The 20311-nt window shown below is 41.2% G+C and overlaps 1 protein-coding gene across 1 annotated transcript in view; it reads left to right on the top strand.

Annotated features, from left to right (window-relative positions):
• COL22A1 (collagen type XXII alpha 1 chain) overlaps window positions 1-20311 on the top strand; it is a 222941-nt gene that overhangs the window by 57090 nt on the left and 145540 nt on the right. The window contains exon 5 of the mRNA XM_084512133.1: window positions 8962-9036. Coding sequence (XP_084368259.1) covers window positions 8962-9036 — 75 coding nt within the window. The remainder of the gene's footprint in view (window positions 1-8961; window positions 9037-20311) is intronic.

Below are 20311 nucleotides of genomic sequence, written 5' to 3'. Positions count from 1 at the left end.
AATACACCCTGGGGTGTAATACCTACTAATAGCTTTGCTTGCCCTCTGTGTGATATATGGCAGCTACTGAGCAGTGCAGGGCACTGAATGCATGGTTATTAGCAGAGCCACATTTTCTGGCCGCTGTGCTGATAAAAAGAGAGAGAGACAGACTAAAGTTATGTGAGAGCAGATACCTGCACTCCCACCTCAGTCACCTCTGATCCTGCTCTGCAGCCAGGAAAGTTCATGAGCAGGACTGAGCTGGGTGCTGGTGCTTATTTAGTCTGAATTACAAATATGGCAACCTCATCAGAGTCAGAATCAACGTAGGCACTATTTGAAGAGAAAAAGGCAGAATCCACATTGGCTATAGCATCCACGAAGTGCTGATTTTCCTGGCATTGATGGACTTCAAACTTCACGGTGTACTAGATACAACATGATTCCAGAAAGGAAGAATTACATTAGGCATTAAACTTCAAGGTGGAATCACATAATTGCTGTGGTGCTCTGTTTTACTTACACATTGCTGCAAATTATAATGTTAGTATAGAAGCAATTGCAGTATCATTACACTGCCAGTGCCGCCACTGCAATTGAAAGATATGCCAGGTTTTTTTTCCTTATGAATTTGTTTTCAAGGGTGGGTTGCACATTAAGGATCACTTCATTCTTTGGTAAGGAACATTTGACAATGAACATTTGCAAAAAGTCTTTAGTGCATATGGGCAGAGCGTGGAGGTATACTTTTAAAAGAAGTATTTTTAAAAGTGTTCAAAAAAAAAAAAAAGAATTTTGAGGCTTCATAATACTCCATGCAGAGTGTTTTATAAAAGGGAAAAAAAAAAAAAAAAGGAGAGCAAATAAAAGTAGTGCTATATATAGGAGTCATTTTTGTTATCAACTGACTGCGGGGAGTTAAGTGTTCTGGAGGAACTGCTGCACAGTGAACCAAGTAACTGAAGAGCAGAGCTAATGGGGTCTGGGAGATCTCCACTGAGAAACTAGTTTCATGAAATCTCCTTAACATTAAGAAGAATTTTGTCACTAGGCCCTTGTCCTATAAGCTTGAGCTTCAATGGGAAAATTTCTTCCAATGCAGAAAAAAAAAAAAAAAAAAAAAAAAAGCAATATTAACTACCAGAGAAAAATGAAGCTTGTTCTGTGCAGCTAAGCTCTTCCCCCTTAAATCCTTCAAATCTCTCTTATTGGCATGTTTAGCTCTGAAAAACACACAAGGTCCTGAATTCATCTTTGGACACTGGCCAAAGAAACGTTATCCTTTGCAAATATTTTGAGTTATGGTCTAAATTTTCGGAAGACAGCTTTTAATGAGGCTTATGAATTGTGAATTATTTAATGAGGCCTGGATTTGCCAGGCTATTTATTTAGCCATGGGTAGAATTTGTGGTAGGGTAAAGATCTGTCTCAGAGCATAAAACAATTCAAATGTTTAAATTAGGTAGATCATGCTTTTTAGGAGAAAGTGGATGCTTTCTGCTGCAGAAATGGAAAAATGATGGAAAATGATGGAGATCCAGAGAGTTGCTGAATCTCTGGCAAAGCACTAGGCACTGCTGAAATTCTGGAATCCTAAAATTCTGGTTTTGGAAAAACAAAAAAAAGAAACATGGCAATAAATAATGCTTGCTTTAACCTTCCTGTGTTTCTCTTCTCACCTCTGCTTTATTCTCGTGTAACTTGACAGTTACACGTGTTCAGCATTCATTATACACAAATCCCTGGAGGAGTGCTTGGCAGCTGAGGGCTTGCTTATTCTTGAAAGAATAAAAATGAAATTGAAGAAACTGTTTAAAAAGTTTTGTCCTAAGGACAAAAGGACAGAATGCTGGAAACTGGAGATTATGTTTAGCTCTTTGTACAGAAGGTTTCTCAATAGAAAACCCTGAGGGGCAGAAGGATCACAATGCTCCTAGTCAAGGATCAGTGTAACAGGTGTGATACTGAGACTTCTGCAGCTCCCTCAGGAGGGGAGCGGAGGGGCAGGCGCTGAGCTCTGCTCTCTGGGGACAGTGACAGGACCCGAGGGAACGGCATGGAGGTGGGACAGGGGAGGGTCAGGCTGGGGGTTAGGGAAAGGTTCTGCACCCAGAGGTGGTCGGGCACTGGGACAGGCTCCCCAGTGCAGTGGTCACAGCACTGAGCCTGGCAGAATTCAAGAATAGTTTGGACAATGTTCTCAGACACATGGTCTGATTATTTATTTATTTATTGGGGTGGGGACCCAAAAGTTGGATTCGATGATCCCTGTGGGTCCTTTCCAGCTCGGATATTCTATGATCTATGACTTTAACTGAACTTTCAAAGGGAGGGAGTTGCCTTCTCAAGGATGTTGGATTTAGGGTTCTCAGCAGAGAGACAACCTCATGTCCTCCTAACATGAGCTAGTCCAGAAGTGGAAAAAGGAAATATCATAAAGAAAAAATTGCCTTGTGCTTTAAATCTGTCTCAATGCAGCTTTAAGGGAGAGTTTAGTAGATTTAATAACCCACTGCAGTGCAAAATCATTTCTCCATTTGTGTGTTTGTAGACCCTAAATGGAGCTTTGTGTTGAGCAAATTCTTTACCTTTCCCATTCCCTTTTCCTCCCTTCTTTCTTTTTCTTTCTTTCTTTTTCTTTCTTTCTTTCTTTCTTTCTTTCTTTCTTTCTTTCTTTCTTTCTTTCTTTCTTTCTTTCTTTCTTTCTTTCTTTCTTTTTCTTTCTTTCTTTCTTTCTTTCTTTCTTTCTTTCTTTCTTTCTTTCTTTCTTTCTTTCTTTCTTTCTTTCTTTCTTTCTCTTTTTCTTCCTTCCTTCTTTCCTTCCTTCCTTCCTTCCTTCCTTCCTTCCTTCCTTCCTTCCTTCCTTCCTTCCTTCCTTCCTTCCTTCCTTCCTTCCTTCCTTCCTTCCTTCCCTCCTTCCTTCCCTTTCTTTCTTGCCTGCCTTTTCCTGCCTGCCTTCCATCTCTCTGTGACGCTGTGTCTTTCTCTCTGTTCTTTTCTGTTTTTCTTTTACTCTCTTTTTTTCTGTCCCTTTTCCTTGACTTTCCTTTGACATAACAAGGAGAGTTAAAACATCAGATCATTCACATTGTTCTTTCCTAAATTCTTAGCTCTATTATTACAGTTTCACGTCAATACGTTATTAATGCTAATTTAATGCTACTGAAAGTTTCTGAGCTGACATGCTCTGCTGACACGTCTTACAGTGCATATACTCCGTAAGGTGCACTGTCTCTTTTAATTTTAAAATATTTGACAGCTTTGGGTTTTTTTCATGGGGCGTAACTTAAAGGATGATATGTAAAAGTGAGGTTTAAATCACTCATTATCATCAAACAGATTTCAGTATGATTTGCTTAAAGAAAAGGGTGTTAGCTTCACTTTCAGGAAACAACACTCTGCTTCCTTGAACCAAGGAGCTCAGATGAACCAAGTCAGCATGTCCAGTGATGAGCAGGATTCAGAGGAAGATATCAACATCAAAATAAGTGGGACAGAGAGCCCCATTTCCTTCAGGTTCTTAAGCATTTTTATGATGGGATTTTCCTCACCTGTATTTAAATGTCTTAAAATAAAGTAAAAGAGATATGTAAGCTCTGTTTGTATTCAGTGCAGAGAAGGACATTTCCAAAGAGTGTTGCAACCCACCTTAAGCCTGGTGTCCAAGACAGCTGTAGAGGGTGCTGAGATAGTTCAGAACAGGTAGAAGCTTTTCAGAGCCTGGTGTATTGCATCACTTTTTGGTGCATTGGGTGCACAGGCACTGTGAGACTTGTCAGCATCTTTTGAAAGGATTCATGAGACATTTTCTGTAAGAAAGTGTCCCCAGTGCTTGGAAATGATTGAACATCTTTTTGAAGGATATACAACATCCATTTCTCTTTGAGATTCAATTGTCACTATGACCACAATATTTTTCCCAATATTTTCTGTTGTTACTCTTTTGTACTTAAGACAGTCCTGCAGCAGGCATCCTCTATGCTAATATGACTCTGTTCCAGAGGACCTAGTAGGATGGAGTGAGGGAGGACAGGGATCATGGTGGAAAAATAGAATTTTTTGTCAAGATCATCATCAGCCCTGGAACAGGGAAAGTGGAAAACCATTGTTCCTGAGTCAGCCTCAAGACTTGTGTGAGGCTGATTTGGATCCTCTGTTTTCTCACTGATGAGAGATCCACAAACAATTCTGAACAATTTGGAGTTTTCTGGAAAAAAAAAAAAAAAAAAAAAAAAAAGAAGGAGATGATCTCTAGCCATCCCAACAAAGCATACTGTCATTGCTGGAAAGTGTGGACTATTACAGTAGAAAGTGTTGACTACTATAGGATAAGAGAAGAAAGATACCTGGGAAAAAATTTAGCTGTTGAGCACAACACTAATTATGGGCCTTTAAAATGATGATAATGTATTGCTAATTCAAAAAGTTATTCAAATGTATAGTTATAGACCAGTTTACCTGATTCAGTCACAAAAAAAAAAAAAAGAATAGTTGATGTGGAAGCTGGTGAATAAAGTATTACAGATGAGAATTATTATGTATCCCTATTCAGGGATTATGTTTTTATGAGAAGGAGGTCATCTCTAAGAAAACTCATTTCTTTCTGCGAGGAGTTATGGTTTGGTTGATATGGTAACTACCCAGATATAATATATTTGTTCTTAGGCATTGTTACTGCCTACTGAATGACATTTGCATTAAAAAGTAACACTATACAGTAGATTAAGAACTGACTGAACTCATGTAGCAGGTATCAGTGGAAAGGCATCATTTCTAGTGCAAATGTAAAAGGGATATATAGAAGTTCTGGTGCTATTCCAAATTTCTGTGAACCCTATGGACATAAATATAAAATCTTTGTCATAATATTTGTGGATAGAGCAAAGGATTGATAGAATATTGCATAAGGCAGAGGACAAGGAAGTAATTTTAAGCAATATGTATTTAAAAGCTACTGCAAAATCGTATAGCTTTGCTCCTGAAGGAAAACACCAGGGCTGTAATTTTATTTTATGAAATACTTAACGTGCATGGGAATCAAATTTTCTAAGGTAGCCAGAAAGGACATAACAATGACCAGTGGCTGAAAGCTCAGGTTACTTAGTTGTGTCTTCTCTTTTACAGAATGCTTAAATGCTTACAAATTAACAGAGGTGTAGCTGCAGTGCAGATTCTATTACTCTATTTGCCACTCATGTTGGATGCTCACTGCTGCAAACCTTCTGAGGAATTCTCCAAACACCACAAGTGTTTGCCTGAAGCTTGGCCTGGCAATAGAAAAAGAATGGGTGTAAGCACTCTTCTTTAGTGCTAAAATCTTTATCAGGGATCTGGAAAAAAGAAGGGATCTCCAAAAGAAGGGAACAGCTTTTGCCATCCCTTTTCTCTCAGTGCACCCCTGGATGTAGCACTGGGACCTGGTTTCCAGCTGGGACCAGTTGATTTGCTTTCATTCTGGCACAGTCTTCCTTTGGACACAAGGAGCCGTGCTGCTAAGTTAGATGGTAAAGCACTAGCCTCTGATACGTCTGTACGAATTATTCTGTAGCTGGAAAGTGAGCATAGCAAATATTTTCTTTTCCTTGTGGATTATTTGTTCTTGTGCATTAGATATGGACAGGAAGGCAGTACAAGACATCTGTAAAATAAAGGCCAAAGTGAGGCCACAGTTGTTTAAGAGGTAATAAGAGATTTAAAGGACAAAGTTATAAGAAGAAAATTGGCATTTCTATTTCTTTGTGGCAAGAGAGTTCTGCATCAAGGCCAAGCATATAGTTTTTCTGTATAATCCTGGTTCAAACACAGGAGCTACAACCAGGAAGATTTTTCTAGCCCATGCTTCCCTGCTAGGAAGCCATGGTTCTTTCTAATTGAACCTAGTGGAGGGTGTCTGATGTCATTAAAGATTGAAGTGATAATTAATGTATCTATAATTTAGCAGCATTAGTTCCCTGTTACACGAAGAGGTACCCTGCTGTGTTTGTGACTTGTTTTATTCTTCTTTGTGTATCTCTCTGAGGCAGCATAGGTGAATGGCATTTTTGTGATTTTATTTATTCCTCCCAATTGTTTACTCTTTATCTGGGAGAATTTTGCTCATTTTGATTTCTTACTTTGCTTATTTTATTGCATAGCCATACATCTTCCGATTCTGTGACCAGGCCTCAGAAGTACTGTTTCCTGCACTGACTCAGTACCTGTAACCAAAAGAGCATTCGTTCTTAGCAAAAGCAGAATTCAAAGCATCAATTTAATATCTGCACAGGGCTTTTGATACTTCTAAGCAAATCTTTTGTCAGTACAGCTTGGTTTTGAATGGGAGAAGTGGCATCACTTTGGCTCTTGCAAGTCTTAAGGGTTTCAAAGTTCTCCTAACAGAGGAGAGTTTTACTATTGTTTTGAGAGGTTGTACAGGCCTCTGATGAAGAGGAAAAAAAATGATGATTTCACCTGTCTAATGCAAAGATACAAGTAGTCTTGAATGAAGTATCCAGGTTTTCAATCCACTAGGTAAAATGGAGCACAAGAGATCTCTGGCTAAAATTTACATGAAATGACCCTGTGATCACTCAGTATTGGTTCCTGGTAGTGGATGGTGCTGCATCCAGCTCTGGGGTCGCCAGGACAAGTAAGACGTGGATGTGTTAGAGCTGGTCTGTAGGCGTCTTTATCAGGCTTTGTAGTGATAGGACAAGTTGTAATGGTTTTAAACTGAAAAAGGGTGGTTTTATATTATATATAAGGAAGAAGTTATTTACTCAGAGGGTGATGAGGCCCTGGCACAGGCTGCCTAGAGAAGCTGTGGATGCCCCATCCCTGGAGTGCTCAAGGCCAGGCTGGATGGGGCTTTGGGCAACCTGGTCTGGTGGGAGGTGTCCCTGCCCATGGCAGGGGGTTGATATTAGGTGATCTTTAAGTCACTTCCAACCAAACCCATTCTGTGGTTCTGTGTGATGTGAAAAAAAAGGTGATGGCTCTGAATTTTATCTGTAGAAGCAACAGCCCTGAAGGTAGCACAAAGAAAATCTGCTTGCATGATTCTACTTGGCAAAGAGATGTAGGCATAGAACCACAGAATGGCTTGGGTTGAAAGGTACCTTACAGACCATGCTGGTGTTTCTCTCAAAAACATGCTGGTAGGAATTTGACTGAGGTGCTCTACAAGTACTGACAAACTCCTTGCCTATGTGAACTATGCAGCAGCAGATGCTTGGCTGAGTAAAGACACTTTTGTGCTGTGTTGATACAAAATTGTCCCAGTTCTAAACACCCTGGATAACACATGCTAGTAAGAGTGACTGCTCTGTGGTCTCCTTTGCTGCTGCAGCAAAGGGTGGCTGGATGTGTTCAACTGCTTTTTATTGCTGTGTTGGCTTTTGGGATTTCTGGCAATGGATTTTACAGTCTTCTTTGTTTCCACTGAGCTTAGCGTATCTCAGCTGCATCTGATAATCTGGCCCATAAATTCGTCAGCACAATGAAACAGGAAAAATATCTGATTTCATTGCTAGGCTTAACTAAACATTGTGGAATATCAGATTTTTTATTGGAAGTTGGAAAGCAGGAGGAGAAATGTAGGTTCTGCTGTCAACATCCTCAGACAAATCATTCTTACCTCACAATTTTTATGTAGCTTCATGAACAGTTCAAGGTAAGCCTACTGAAGAAAGTCTTCAGAGAGCCCTGTGGAATTGTGTCCCACTGGTGAGGGCGTTGCCTCTGCTGGGGTCACTCTTGCTTTGACTCCTGGCTCCATGCTCTTTTGGAAGCAGCTAGCCCTTGCTGCTCCTTGACAAGCACAACAACTGAAGGAATAATGTATGAAATATCAGGTGAAGATGATATTATGCAGCAAGACAAGTTTTGCAACTGCAGAATATATATATATATATATTACGGTGTTTACAATTAGGCAAATGGAAGAATGGGACTTAGTTTTCCTCACCTGGCTGCATTTAAATAAGAGAAAGGACATGAATGTGGGGCTGTGCATGCAGTGTGTAGTCAGAGGTTCATTTGTACATTCTCATTAAACCTCGAGCTGGTTGTCCCCATTGATTACAAGTGTGCAATTATCTATTGATCTGGGAAAACAAAACATAAATAAATGTTGCTTCAAAGATATGTCAGGAAAGAGGTGAATAGGTAGACAGTTCTCCGCAGAAAAGCATTTACCCACAGCTGTGATGACACTAATTGGGAGCATGAGAAATGACTGGGTATTTTCATGATTTCCTTTGGAGCCTGTGTATAGGGCTGGATGTTCTTCAAAGTTTTAGTCATACTTAATAATGCTTTCTGCTTGAGCAAACTCAAGGAGAACAGACACATAAGAGTCATGGCCCTAGAGCAGTGTTGTCAGGGGAACCACGCACAATTCAGTAAGATACCTGAGAGTGGGCTTCACTTTGACACTGGCTTCTTATGGGACCTTTTCACGATCAAAGTCAGTTCATCATTCCGTGCTCCAGATTCTGCTTCCCATCTTCTTTCTGTTTTAGGTAGAGATTTATATATTTATGAGTAGGAGCTGTTCTATCTATCTGAAAAGTTTGAGCAGCACCCAAATATTAACTGGGCCTTGAGATGGGCCTTCTCACCAAATCTGACAATGGAATCATATTTTAAATATTCTTAAGTTTTTGTGCCTTCCATGAAGATTTATGGAGTAATGAAAGAAAGCCAAAGTAATGACCTAGCTGTGGGGAAGGCTCTGTTTGGCTTCTTGGCTGGCTGGTCAAGAAAAAAGTAGCTCAAAACCAGATGAAGTGTCTTTGGTCTCTTGCCTAGCCTGTGGTTAAGGGATAGGATAGGGGAAGGGAATTTAGGGCATGTAGAGAGAGACAGGGAACATAATTTTTGCAATGGGACCACATGGAAGTGTACAAATCCCAAGAAATCAGGTTCTGTTAGTTACATATCTTGCAAAATGATGTATTTACCTGTAATAATTTTGTACTGGTTCTTTTGCTTTTTCAGATGTTCTGTGTCCAAACGTCCGTGTGGAAGGAGATCGATTCAAGCATACCAATGGAGACACTGATGAGATTCCAGGTAAAGAGACACACTTTTTGTGCTGTAAATTGGGGGTTGAAAAAATAGAATTATACATTTCTGGTGTGATGTTCTTATCTGTTACACAGTTTAGCTGTCATTTTTTTAATCTAACACATTCAGTGATGGAGAATTAGTCTAGAAACTGTAGGACTGGAAAAGAGTTATCTGACCATGGACAGAAAATTTATCATGAGCTTTTTTTTTGCTTTTTTTTTTTCTTTCTTTTTTTTTTTTTTTTTGACATGGCAGAAAATTAAAAAGCTAGTGGGTCTTAGAGTAGTGGACAGAGGAAAGTAACAAGATTGGAGATTTTTTATGTATTTATTTATTTTTTTAATCACTCAACATTTGGTGAGTTTGAATGTCCATTTATTTGGTCTCTGATTGTTGTGGGATGACCACAACCAATAGTAATTACCATTGATGATCAGGTTATACATATGTATGTAAGAGAAAAACAAAAAGAAAGAGAGAAAGAAATTTACAAGAAGAACCAGCTCATCTGAAACACTGGTGAGAAATCAAGAGGAAAGCAGATTTGGTTTTCTGTGGGTTCTGATACATCCTTCCAGGCAGATGAAGGACTTAATTTCCCAGACATATGCAGGGGCTGTGCTTCTTTTCTACCCACCCAAGACTGTTTGAGCTGTTGGCAGAGAAAATCTGTGCAGCAAGGATGTGCTGTGAATATCTCTGATTGACCCAAAATCTGTGGTGAGAGGCAGGAGGCTCTTCTGAAGGTTGATTATGAGTCAAAATGGTAAAGGTCTGACAGCTCTGCTACACGTTAAGAGTTTTTTTCACTGGGGGACTTTCACTGCCTGCACAAAATATAAGTTCAACTGTGCTGTCTGTAGGCAGCTATTTTGGCTGCAGTCTGGCTTCACCTAGGCCTGTGATGTTGTTGGGTGGTAGCACCTTTTCTGGTTGTCAGACGCAACCCCATAGTCCCCATACACCCAATCTCAACTGCTGTCCACTTCTAGGTCTTGTGTCAACTGTGTCAACTTATTCTGACAGTCCTCCCGGGCTGTGCAAATGGTAGAGATATACAACAGATAACCATACTAATTCTGAAGGAACCTGTTTGCGGTGGAAGTTGCAGCTCAAAATGAGTAGGAGGATTGTATCCCTCTCACAAGATCATCTTCTATGTGATGCTTTCCAGAAGTCTGGTGTTGCAAATGGCTGCCTATTTCCGTGTCTAGTCCGTGTTTATCAGAGTAGAATTTTAATTCATGTGCTAATTGATACACCCTGTGCTTTCATTTGATTTCAAAATAAAATCTGATAGGAAGCGTAAAGGACAAGTGTTCCACTTCAGGTCCAATGCAAGAGCATTGAGTACAGTGAGGTATACATTTTTATATACATGCACATTTATATATGTAGATAACTATACTCTTCTGCAGTGTTTCTGTCTTTTAACTGTAGACTAGTTCAGGTTGGAAGTAAACAATGGAAGTCATCTGGTCCAACCTTCTGCTGGAAGTGAGACCTAACTTCAAGGTCCTCTTTGAAATTAACAGATTGTTTTGGGCCTTGTATAGTTGAGTTTTGAGTATCTTCAAAGACAGATTTTCCATGAGTCCCCTAGGCCCCTGTTCCAGTTTTGCTGCTATCACATTTTTTTTTTTTTTCCCTAATATCTAATCAGAATTTTATTTGTTGCAAGGTTTCTGTTCTCCTGGTTGGACAGATAGCATGGTGCAGGCATTTACTGGACACCACAATCCTCTGTTCACCATTAAAGCACAAAGGCTCATCGTCCTATGGAGTGGCTTAATAACAAGGTTATTGTAATATTTGACTAAAAATGGTCTAGAGGTCATTGTGCTGCTGCAGATGGATCAGTATGGGACCAAAATGCTTACTTATGCACTCCCTGCATGCACTGTGATAGTTTCAGAAGACTGCAGGCCCTTGAGTCCAATTCCAGCAGAATATCATTGCATTTTCTGAGCTAAAGTAATTGGAAAATTTCTGTTGGCTTAGACCACTGAATTTCCTTTTCTGAAATAATGTGTTATGCTGGTAGTTGCTGCTGAAGGGCTTTTTTTGTGCTGCCCCAAAGAGGACTGTGCTGCAGTTCTGAGGAGCAGCTTTCCACCCACTCCTCACACCTGTGAGAGCACTTCAGCTCTGGGGTTTCTGTGGATTCACCACTGACAGCACAGAGGGGAAGGCAGTTCCTCTGCCAACTAGTCCTCAACTATTAAAGGATTTGCAGTTAATACCTGTGTCTTCCACTCCACTTGGAAGCTTCATGAGAGCCAAAATTGGTACTTGCCTGCAGGCTCCTAGCATGGCAATTCGCAGCAGCATCCTGCACAAGTTTGTTTCTAGACTGGCATAAAGTGGAGCCCCATAGGGTGGATGTTGCAGCTAACCTCATTTTAGGGTTGTGTTTAGGCTGTATTAAAAGGCTTCTCACAGCAAACACCTTTCCTCTTTCTGGCAGGGATAAGGTGACAGAACTGGAAGTAAGAAGGAGAAAAGTCCTAAAGCCTAAAGTCCTTTTTTTTTTTTTTTTTTTTTTTTTTTTTTTTTTTTATAATTGCAATGCAGCAGCACATGTCACAGGCAATTGTTTCACACAGAATATCACCAATGCCAGCCCTTTCCCATATACAATACCTACGTACACATAATAACACAACCAGCGACCTCTAAGTGTCTGATTGCAGTTAGCTGAATGTGAATTGAGTCACTTTGGATCAGCAAAAGTAAACATAAAGGCTAGATGATAGATGAGGTATAAAAGGACTAACTTTGTGCAATGAAGGGAGCCGGTGGTGTCACTGAACAGTGGAAGATGTGTGGGATTTTGTTAGGGTTGAGGCTGAGGGTAGGGGCACAGCTGAGAGCATGGCCCAGGCACAACCCAACAAATAACTGCATGAAAAAGGATGCTATCAGCTGGAAGAGAACCAGCAGACTAAAATGATATTTTCCCTTCAAAAGGCAGGTGCTTCTTTTCTTTAAAGAAACAGAACTAAGCTAATCTCATCTATCTGAACTTCAGCAAGCATTTGCCAGAGTACTGTATTGAAAATAATTGCTAAAATTAAAAAGGATAGATATTAATAAAAGATATAAAATGAGACAGAAACTGGCTAGCAGGGAAGTAATGATGGAGTTTCTAGGAAAGGGAATAACAAGCCTGAGGGCAGACAATGATGGACCTCCTCAGGTCCAATTTTAGGTCTAATCTTCTCTGTGAATATCCACAATATAAATTAGGATCAAGCTATCATGCAGGAGGAACTGGTTTGTCTCAAAAGCTTGGGATTTTTTCCAACTGACTTGGGACCATTTGTTCAAAGGATGTGTTATGGGACTTAGGGATCAGGACCAGGAATCTGTGCCATAAACCCATATTTTTTGACGGCGTCTTAGCAGATGCTTGTAAGCCACAGAGCTGTACAGCTGGAGGAAAAGACAATGGTCATTGTTGGATAGGGTAAAGTAGGTCTTGTAGAGATAGGGAGGAATTCATGGGAATGGGCAGGGTTTTGGTTGCAATTTATCTAGAAGAGCGTGCTTAGACTTCTTTGGTCAGGAAAAATGGGTTTGGTCTCAAGAAACTAATATTGTGTTCAGGAGCCAGAGAGCCTATTTTCAACAGGAGATTACAAAACTGTAACATGCAGGTGGAAGGGGGAGATATGATTGCCTTCCACAAATAGATCAGGGGAATAGCTGAAGGGAGATAGGGGAATCACTCAAGCTAAAGGACAAAGAGTATCATAAAAAATGGGTATCAGCTGTTTAAGAAATACATTCAGGTAAGGCATTAGAAGAAGGCTTCAGACTGTCAGAGATACAAAGTCCTGGAACCAGCTGTGAAGTAATAGTAATGGAGACAAACAGCAATGGACAGGGCTACTTCTCATAGCAGAAGGCTGTACACTGACCCTCTGGTATCACAGCATTTAAATGAGAAATCACTAGCTGTAGCATCAAATGATGGTTGCCACAGTGAAATATGATTGCATGAGGTAAGGATATATAGGCAGCTTTACTGTACTACTGATACAAATTTTGGCAGTGAAGTGAAGCAGCATCTGCTGAGCAGTTCACAACACGTAAATTCTGAATATAAATGTTTCTGCACGCATTAGGAATCACACTGGGAATTCTGCAAGAAAGAGAGAAATCTGGTTAGGATACCAGGATAAACACTGTTTCTCTTCCAGAAAGTCTGATGTTTTAAAGCAATGCTTAATGATACTTAAAATGAATTTCTTTCAGCATCCTTGTGGGTACCATGAGTTTTTGTTTTGTTTTTTAATCAAGAAGGGAAACGAAAACAGAAGAGGGTTTAACTCATCTGCCCTGAAATATTCAAAATAAAACCACAGTTGTAATACTTAATCTCTCATATATTTCTATATTGTTATTTTGGTCCATCACTGTTCAACAAGGGATCATAGCCTACTACGAATTGTGTCCAGGCAGGAAAACAATGATAAAATTTTGCACCCTGAAGATATACCCCTTGTGTAGTTTTATGAACTGTTATATTACATTGAAACAACACATGAATTATCAAGCTATTGAAAAATGAATTATACTTCATGAGGTTTTAAAACTTCACATTTGAATTATTTGGTTATTAAAATAGACCTGCAGGACATGCAGGATTTGGTTGCAGAAATCTGCATGATCCTAGATGTAAAAATGAGCTGAGCTCTGGTCTTCAGCATTGTCCACCAGAGGAGATAATGCTACTCAGCAGATGTCAGTTCCTATTTTCAGAGTGAATCTGCCACAGAAGTAAAGAACGACTTGCACACACATTTTTATAAAATGGTAGGAAAAATTAACCCTGGGGAGGGATGCTTCCAACCACTGCATAACATTATGCATAACGTACAAGCCACACTGGATGGTGTTAATGGGGAAAGGAGGAAACATGAAAGCCCTGACTCTGTCTCCTAAGTAGTCACAAAGGCCATGGTGTGAAGAATAGCAGACATTGCATTATGGGTTGTGCCACGGATTGACCTCAGCAATCTAACTCTCTTCCCCATCTCTGAAACCTTCATTCACAGATGAGCAAAATGCCAGCATATTTATGATCTCCGTGTTTTTCTGTAGCTCTATAAAAGACATTTGGGCATTCTACTATAGAGACACCGGCTGTAAAACTAGTAGCCTACAATTATAGCCTGTAATGGCTGTGTTTAACTGTCAGCATGTCTCCAGTGTCCTGTGGTTTGCCATACAGGGTCTGCATTCCAGAGATGCCAGTGACTAACCAGCTAATTATAATATTCCTGGGACTATTTATATTTTTTATATTAAAACGTGGTAGCAGGAGAGAACTGGAACATCCAGGCTGTTGAATCTGCAGAAGGAGCACGTTAGATCCATGTCCCTCAGGGGGCAAAAGTGCTCTTGTCACAGCATGATGGGCATTTTGCCCTCCCTTTGCACTTGGTACACTGCATCATTCATCTCAAAGTCTCCTTGAGAATCCCCTGAGAGGAGAGTGGTGAATCCAGGAATAGCTGCAGAGCTCTGTAGTGGATCACTGACTTCAGACAGTAGATGCATGCAGTTTTGCAGCAAACTTGAAGGTGGCTATTCATGTAGACACCAGCCACTCAATCCACAGTGGTGTAACCATATGTGCAAGACTGGATGTAGCTATGAGAGATGAGGGAGAAAGATGGAGCTTTCCTGTGCCAAGGTGCAGTCACATTGTTTTCACATCTTTCAATAACCACCCATGAGATGATGATAGAGTGGAGGAGGCCAAGAGCTTCTTCCTTCCTTCCTTCCTTCCTTCCTTCCTTCCTTCCTTCCTTCCTTCCTTCCTTCCTTCCTTCCTTCCTTCCTTCCTTCCTTCCTTCCTTCCTTCCTTCCTTCCTCCCTCCCTCCCTCCCTCCCTCCCTCCCTCCCTCCCTCCCTCCCTCCCTCCCTCCCTCCCTCCCTCCCTCCCTCCCTCCCTCCCTCCCTCCCTCCCTCCCTCCCTCCCTCCCTCCCTCCCTCCCTTCCTTCCTTCCTTCCTTCCTTCCTTCCTTCCTTCCTTCCTTCCTTCCTTTTTGGGCCCCTCGCTACAAGAAGGACATCGAGGTGCTTGAGCGGGTGCAGAGAAGGGCGAAGAAGCTGGTGAAGGGCCTGGAGAACAAGTCCTACGAGGAGCGGCTGAGGGAGCTGGGCTTGTTCAGCCTGGAGAAAAGGAGGCTCAGGGGCGACCTTATCGCTCTCTGTAGGTATCTCAAGGGAGGCTGTAGCGAGGTGGGGGTTGGTCTGTTCTCCCACGTGCCTGGTGACAGGACGAGGGGGAATGGACTTAAGTTGCGCCAGGGGAGTTTTAGGTTAGATGTTAGGAAGAACTTCTTTACTGAAAGGGTTGTGAGGCATTGGAACAGGCTGCCCAGGGAAGTGGTGGAGTCACCATCCCTGGAAGTCTTCAAAAGAGGTTTAGATGTGGAGCTTAGGGATATGGTTTAGTGGGGACTGCTAGCGTTAGGTCAGAGGTTGGACTCGATGATCTTGAGGTCTCTTCCAACCTAGAAATTCTGTGATTCTGTGATTCTGTGATTCTGTGATTCTGTGATTCTGTGATTCTGTGATTCTGTGATTCCTTCCTTCCTTCCTTCCTTCCTTCCTTCCTTCCTTCCTTCCTTCCTTCCTTCCTTCCTTCCTTCCTTCCTTCCTTCCTTCCTTCCTTCCTTCCTTCCTTCCTTCCTTCCTTCCTTCCTTCTTCTCAACTTTTCCTTCCTCTCAACTTTTCCTTCCCCCCTACTTTTCCTAGGAAGTTCCCCATATACAATTTGGTAAAGAGTGATCAGCATTGCCTTAAGTGCTAAAGATCATCCCTGAAGGTCTTCAGGAAATGTGTAGATTTAGAACCCAGTAGCATGATATAGTGATGGACTGTAGTACTAGGTTAAAGGTTGGACCAGATGATCTTAGAGGGCTTTTCCAACCTGAATGCTTCTATTATTCTATGATCTCTGTTCTATACGAATCTGGAGAGGTGGATTTGAAGCCTGGCTCCTGAGACAAATGTATCTGACTATAGCTGCTGTGTCTCCATGAGAAGCAAGCAGGAAAAGCAGCAGTTGATGTGTTGTCCAAGAGTCAGCATTGCGTGAGCTGGAGAGACTGGATGGACTTATGTGGGTTGGATTCATCCTCTAGGCTGGTAGATGGGATACCTGTGGAGGTAGTCTTAGGAAGTCATTTTCAGCTTTGATTTTCAGGAGGCTATGGACTGTAAAATAGCTAATCTCAACAACATATCCGGGTTATCACACTTAAAAGAACTTTGAAGGTTTTCAGAAGTCACCAAATGACTCACCACTCACTGTTCAAGGACATTTTAGTACCCAGTAACTCCAAGAAAAGCAGCTCAAATAAGCAAATGATTGCCAATAAATCATCTGTGAACTGTAGCTGTAGCCGCTACAGTCCTATGGGCTAGCTCTAACCTGTGTGTTAGGTGTACACCATGGCATGCCCAGTGTCCAGATCCCCCAGTTATCCAGGATGGGGACCTGTGGTGGTTTCACTTGGGCTTATGAACAAAAGCATCCTGCAGATTGTACATCATCACACTGCCCCCAACAGAGCTGGGTTCAGGAATTTCTTGAATTAAAACCCCATGTTTTAAACTTTTTTTTTTTTTTTTTTTTTTTTTTTCCCTAATATGTTCACAGTTGTAGCTACTTCCCAACATCATGGATCTCAGTGGACTTTTCATACTGTGACCTGAACAGCTCTAGGCATTGAATCTGCACTGGAGAAGGTAGCCCAGATTAGCTGCTCAAAGACATCAGGCAAAATAGAGAACAAATGCTGAAATTACTTTAGGATTTGCTACTGCAGGAAGAAAACTGGAATATTTGGTAAAAACTGAGCAGTCCCCATGAAAACCTTTCTCTGGTCTGAATCCCAGCAGTAACAAATTTTGACTTCTGCATTCACATTAAATACTTACATGGGTTAACCATGCACAGAAATACGCACATGAAATATTCAGATACCTGCATATTTTAAAAATATCTATCCCCAAAGGTTGCAGTGTTTTTCTTGTTATTTTTGTTTTTAAACTAGTAGCGTTTGCTTTCTTCCAGAAGTCAAACAAGCCTGGGCTTTTTCTTACTGCAGTGTATTTGAGGTTGATAAAAGAGAAATAAATTCAATTTCTGCCTCTTCATAGCCCAAGAAGCAACCAATCCTTTGGCTATAAAAAGATTAATAGTTTGGAGAATGGTGAGGTACCTGCCAGATATTTCTCGGTCCAGATAGTTTTGATTAATCCTACTTCAGAAAGAGATTGCTGCAAAAGAAGGTACTGGAAAAAGCATCTCCTAGATTTGTCACTGCAAGTGTTTTGGCCATTGTGCACATAAGATGGGAAGAAGGTGTATATACAGTTTCAAGAACCTCCTCCTAATGCTTGGAAATAAATCAGCCTGTGTGATGCAAATGGTCTCCAGTGACTGCTGTGGTCAGTTTTGAGATCACCTACAGGTTTAATCTATTTGGTACTGATTGTCTGGCACAAAGCAACCAGCACAGTCTCTTAGAAAGCAGTCCCTAGCTGCTGTCATATTAGGCCTTGCTCATAGCACCTAAAATTAACACGAGTACTTTTACTTTCATGAATAATCTGTTGATGAGGTTTTTGCTCATGTACCTTTCCACAGCCTGAAAACACTGGTAGTCTTTTGGGCAAGCAAACAGTAGGTAATGTTGAGTTCATCAGTCCTGCCACTCTCATATGCACTTATCTGCTGTTGCTCTTCTCACCTATATGCAAAGAGTTCTCCTGGGTCCACTGTGCTGCCAGCAAAACCTTTATTCAAAGAAGTGTGGAGTCCTCCCCTCCCTGCTGCTAACTCAAGTGGTTACCCTGTGGTTAGTCCATTTGATGGATTTCCACAGAGCACCTCAGCTCCTGAGGAACTCAAAGGAGGGTTTCGAAATAGAGGAACTAATTAAAATCAGAACTTAATACAAATAGTCCTGCTAAGTTCAGCTGGTGCAAGCCTATCTGGCATACAAGGACATCAAAGGAATAATGAACCCCTGTTTAATCTTGTAAATCACTGGAGCAGGAAAGGAGCTGAAAGAGGGCCGATGGCAGTAAGCCAAATGTCCATCACCGAGAAAATGGAGAATGACTTCTACACAGAAGAGCCTTCAGCAACGAGGTGAGAGTTCAGTGTCAAGACCAGCTTTCAGTGTCATTCAGTATGCCACTTGCCCCTGTCCGAAAACAGAGGCAAACAGATAAGAGAGGATGAGTAGGCTGGTGTAGATAAACGGAACAGTGCATTGAATAAAGTGGCGTGTTATTAACATGGGATCAGGTGCTGAAACGTGCTGCATTAGAGACAGCTGCCATAGACATGTATTTATTTCCTGCTCTTACAACAGGCCGCGGGTTAGATTCTACCAGGTGTGTCCATCTATAATATGTGTATTCACCTACTTGCTTATGACTTTGACCTCTTTCTTTCTCTCTAGTACTGCCTCTGTGGTCTCGTTTTCTTATTCATTTTATAACCCTCTTATCTTTCCTGAAAGGTTATCTTCCCCTTCCTGTGTAAGGGTATGAAGTGTTTCTGGTCCTTGTTTTTCTGAGTAAAGCTTTAGGCTGATGTTTGCACAAAAGAGTAGCCCTGTAGTTCAGCCTAGTGAATGCCTGCTCATCTGCCTTGCTGCTTCACCGTGCTTGCTCCTTTTTGAAGTAAAACTATGTGATATCCCTCAATGTCCCTGCTTCTGGTAATCCCAGATGCAGACTGAAGCTCAAGCTGAGGTTGAATTCATTTTGGCTTCTGCAAGGGACTGTTGTGGCTTGCTGCTTTGCTGGGCCAAACAAAAAGTAGAAATTGTCCCTCCTAGTGTCATGATGCCTAGAAAGCAAACCAGGATCAGTAAAACAGCAGCCTGAGTAGTGGCAACAGGTATCAGGGTACATCTGTTTTATTATGGTTATAAATGAGACCATCTAGAATATCTTCTAAGACACCTTCTGGAGTATCACCTGGAAGGTACTTGGCTTGCTGAAATAACTTCTTCATGCTGTAAGAGCTGTTCCTCCTGCTTCAGCAGTGCCTCATTAGAAGCTTAAGCTCTTACCTGCTCTTCCCAATGAGGCTGTATTAAAATTCCAGTGGATCTCATGGGAAGAGAGTCAGATCATGAAGTGCTGCTTAAATCTCAACTGTAGCATCTGTGGAAACAAAGGACACTTGGTTAATAGCAAGAACTTCTTTAAAACACCCTTGAGGCCCCCTAATCTATAGGCTTTGGAGAATTGTATAGTTCCACAATTCTCTTACAATCTGCTTTTAAATGTAGCAAATTAATTTTAAGGACTTGTGCAACCCATTTGCTCACCACACTGCTTCACTCAGGGTGTGTGGGCAGTGAGTAAATCTCTCTGGTTTACTCCTCAGGTGCAGTCCTTAATGATCTGGGAGTAAGTCAGATAACAGCTGCTGGATGCTACTTTTGAATCAAACTGTTAAGCTGGGAATGCTGGATGTAGGATGAAATATCTGTGCAGAATGTAAGATACTGCTTTCTCTGTTTTTGTGGGAGAGGTGAACTATAGGGGGCCAGAAGATAGAATTCTTATCCATTGTAAGTCTTTGGAAATCACTTAGTTGTTGACAGCCAGAAAGGTTTTCCAGGAAAAGACCTGAGGGTAATGGTGAATAAAAATTGGACATGAGCCAGCAATGTGTTCTTGCAGCCCAGAAAGCCAACCGTGTCCTGGGTTGCATCAAGAGCAGTGTGGCTAGCAGGTTGAGGGAGGTGATTCTGGCCAACTCAAACCATTGCATGATTCTGTAATAACATCAGTGCACAACATCTCCCCTCCTAAATACTACTTTTATTGCCCAGTGATTCGAGCACTGATGAACTGTTGTGGATATGGATAATTTTAACATAGTGGAAGAACTTTGGAGATGGAGTACTCAGTTATCCCTAAAAATATCCCTAATTATCTAAGGTTCTGTCAGCTCTTGCCAGAATTTCCTTTCCTGTGATGGAAGGAATGTCAGGAACAGCAAAAATGCTGTAGCAGATGATGGCTACTATAACAGTAACAGCAACACATGTTTAGTAAAACAGTACATGTAGGTTTCCCCTTCAGTCTTTGGACACTTACTTCTGTCCCAGCCCTGGACTGAAACACATCTTCACTGTCCAGAAAGAACTATTTTCAGCCTATAGTATTTTGGAAAACAAGGATGCCAAGGGTTTAGATACAGTAAAAGAAAAATTATAACTC

This window comes from Aythya ferina (genome assembly GCF_964211825.1).
Source record: "Aythya ferina genome assembly, chromosome: 2".
In the NCBI taxonomy this organism is placed as follows: Eukaryota; Metazoa; Chordata; class Aves; order Anseriformes; family Anatidae; genus Aythya; species Aythya ferina.
The sequence above is the reverse complement of the archived record's forward strand: the minus strand, read 5'-3'. Positions and strand labels throughout refer to the sequence as shown.